The following is a 3,483-nucleotide window of genomic DNA, read 5'->3' on the forward strand; positions in this document are numbered from 1 at the left end:
CTAGCGTGGTGTACCTAATAAAGTGGCCGGTGAGTGTATATGAAGAGAGAGTTTGAAAGTATTAAGGAGAAGGTTAATTTATTAGATATATTGAGGAAGAATTTAGGGAGTAAACAAATGCAAATAATTATTCGATTTCTAAAGAAAACTAAATTATTTCATAGAATTTAATTATAGTAAGTGTGTTTGTGAATGAATACATGATATACAAAGTTGGGCATAAGTATGTATAAATTGAGTGTGAATGTATGAGTGTATGTTTAGATAGAATGTATGGTAGAATATATGGATATACAGTATAGATGAGGATAAATATTTAAACCATCACGAACCACACTCCATCCCAGTAAGTGGCGGTAATGCTACTGTTTGTTGCCAATCACCATAAATCCGACAAGAAGAAGAAGAAGAAGAAGAAGAACAGACAGGAAAGAGCAACATGTGCAGATGTATTGTGCATGCATGTGCCTCAGTTTAGCTTAAAGTAAAGTTAAGTATAAAACAAAGGCACAGGTAAGTGTTTTTCTCCTWGCCTTTGTTWGAAACTAAACTTYAARCATTAAGCTAAAATGAGGCACAAACATGCACAGTAGATCTGCACATGGATCCGTTGAATGAAAACATGGTTAATGTCATTTCCTCAGCTAGAGATAAACAGATAAAAATCAGTTTCACAGCTCTAAAGAACACAAACTCATTGACTGGCTAAATAATCAATCACAGTTCTGCTTTGAACCACACTAAAAACAATCACCTTCTTTACTAAATAACCCGTCTCTGCTTCTCAGGACCGGGACTGTGCCTTGTCGCCCGAGGAGCTGAAGGACCTGTTTGATGTTTTCCCCTACATGCCCTGGGGTGCAGATGTTAACAACACAGTTTGCACCAACGATCAGGGCTGGATCACATACCAGGGCTATCTCTCACAGTGGACGTAAGTAGCACTGAGCTGTGAGGAAATGACTGGTTTCTGCCTGGGTTTTTCAGTGTAACGACAGTAAAGCAATACACCAGGACTAAATGTCAGCTGATACCTTTGTTACGGTCTAAACTCCAAACACCTGACCTTTAATTCAGAGTGTAATTCAGGTCCCTTTCAATTATTACTATTTTTGTTTTTGTTTATTTTAATAAAAACATCCTATTGAATTAAAGACTTGTCTTTCCTTAAAACAGTTTTTCAACCCTGGTCTTTAAGGCACACTTTCCTGCATGTTTTATGTGTTTCCCTGCTTCAACACAGCTGATTTCAATTGATAACTGATTAGCAGGCTTTTCTTGAACTGCATCCATCTGAATCAGGTGTGTTAAAGCAGGGAAACTTCTAAAACATGCAGGGCAAAAGAAGGCAACTCAAAATACCATTAATTTCATGGTGTATACAAGGAAATCAGAAGCAAAGAATATCGTTAAACAAAAAATCAAGAAAGAATGGCAAAAAAGGTGGGATGAAGAAAGAAGGGGAAGATGATTTTATAGAATCAAAAAGACGGTAGAAGAAATGAAAAGGGGGAGAAGAAGCAGAAAAGAGGAAAGATTAATAACAAGATTAAGATTTGGACATACAGGACTCAGTCATTCTCTATTTAAAATAAAAAAAACATGATACGGGGAAATGAAACCATTGTGGAAAGGATAAAACAATAGAACATGTGGTATTTTAATGTTATAAATATAAAGAAGAGAGAAAATATATGAGGAAAGAGTTTGAAAGGAATAAAGAAAAAATAAACATAATAGACACTTTACAAAAGCATTTAGGGAGCAAAGCAATACAAATTATAAGATTTTTTTAAATTGCTTAATAAAGTTTGAATATACAGTTATATAAACAACAACAATTTAGAAATACTTAACATCTGAACCACACTCCATACCAGTCGGTGGCTGTTATGCACACCAAACGTTTTTTGCCAACCGCCAAAAAAAAAAAAAAAAAAAAAAATGCAGAAGCAGAAGAAGAACATGCAGGGCAGTATGCCCGAGGACCAGGGTTGGGAAACACTGCCTTAAAGGGATGCATATTGTCCACCGCCTTCAATATGGACGTTTTTAACTAGAAATGCCTTAATTAAAGAAATGACTAGTCAAAGCTTTATTTGCTTTTGTTGTTTCGCTGTAGTATTTTGTAACAGGACAAAAAATATCAGCTAAAAAAGTCAATTATTTTTAGTTGGTTTGGGTACACTTCTTTACACGTATTCAAAAAAACAGCTTTCGCCATCAGCAAAACAGGGTTTTCTTTAACTTTTATGTTTATTTCTTATTCAGGTTAACAACTTACCTSGACGTCCAGCGATGCCTGGAGTATTTGGGCTACCTCGGTTACTCAATAATTGCTGAGCAGGAGTCTCAAGCAGCAGGAATTACAGGTACAATTTGTTAATATCACCAAAAATTATGAGTTTACATTAAAGTTTTATAAAGGTGGATTATAATGTCTTGAGCATTCCAGCACGATTAAAATTGATTTTGTCTGTCCAGCAATGTGGTGTAATGATTTATTTTCTATTTTACACAATAACCTCGAACAATGAGTGTTGTTCAGTTTAAAAGTATCGAAATCATAATTTATATTTATTTTTTTGTTGATGTCTTTAAACTGACTGATGTGCGGTCTGATACATTTGTTTTACCTTCAGAGATTATACGGTTAAAGCAGATTTTCTTCCTGCTGCTGTTATTGACTGCAGGCCTGTTTTGTGTCCAGCAGCAGTCTCTGCTGATCCTCTGATGTGTGTGTGTGTGTGTGTGTGGTTCGACCCCCTACAGTGACCAGAGATAAGAAGATTGACCTGCAGAAGAAACAGACCCAGCGCAACGTGTTCCGCTGCAACGTCTTCGGAGACATGGGCAGCGGGAAGAGCGGCTTCCTCCAGGCCTTCCTCGGCAGAAACCTCACGGTGAGCAGAAACAAGTGGCTGTGCTCAAATAAAGAGAGCACACTAAGCAGTCACAACACTTTAAAGCCACTGACTGGTAAAGTGATTAGTTCTGATTATCTCATTACAATGCACCGGTCAAGGGGTGAGCTATATTGGGCTTCAGTCAGCTCTTGAAGCAGTTTGTGTGGTGAGCTGAAAACGTGGACCAGAATAAATACGTGAGCAGCTTTGAGGAGGACCTGTAGAGCCGGAGGAGCAGATCAGAGCAACTTTACAACAACAGGTGTTCTGAGATGTTCCTGGAATGCAGTGGCGAGTTTCTGTTAAAAACGTTCAAAGAAAGGACAAAAGTGATACAGCAGCAAAGCCTTCATTTTTCCCCATCTAATAAAAAAATGTTGCCAAGTTTTGCTCAACATCCTCTCTGTTTTTCCTTCTCAGCGACAGAAGACGATTAAAGAGGAGCACAGATCTTACTACGCTATAAGTACAACATATGTTTACGGTCAGGAGAAATACCTGCTGGTGGGTATTTAAACTTTTTATTTGCATTAATTGCTGGGAATAATGTGTGTATACAGTATAGAACAGGGCTATC

The 3,483-nt window shown here is 37.4% G+C and overlaps 1 protein-coding gene across 3 annotated transcripts in view; it reads left to right on the plus strand.

Moving 5' to 3' along the window:
• The window catches only part of rhot1b (ras homolog family member T1), a 13,967-nt gene that overhangs the window by 6,898 nt on the left and 3,586 nt on the right, over window positions 1-3,483 (plus strand). For all 3 annotated transcript variants that reach the window (XM_014004952.1, XM_014004951.1, XM_014004953.1), the window contains 4 exons: window positions 789-934; window positions 2,272-2,372; window positions 2,773-2,903; window positions 3,327-3,410. In XM_014004952.1, coding sequence (XP_013860406.1) covers window positions 789-934; window positions 2,272-2,372; window positions 2,773-2,903; window positions 3,327-3,410 — 462 coding nt within the window. The remainder of the gene's footprint in view (window positions 1-788; window positions 935-2,271; window positions 2,373-2,772; window positions 2,904-3,326; window positions 3,411-3,483) is intronic.

The sequence above is a fragment of the Austrofundulus limnaeus genome, unplaced genomic scaffold, assembly GCF_001266775.1.
Source record: "Austrofundulus limnaeus strain Quisiro unplaced genomic scaffold, Austrofundulus_limnaeus-1.0 Scaffold27, whole genome shotgun sequence".
In the NCBI taxonomy this organism is placed as follows: domain Eukaryota; kingdom Metazoa; phylum Chordata; class Actinopteri; order Cyprinodontiformes; family Rivulidae; genus Austrofundulus; species Austrofundulus limnaeus.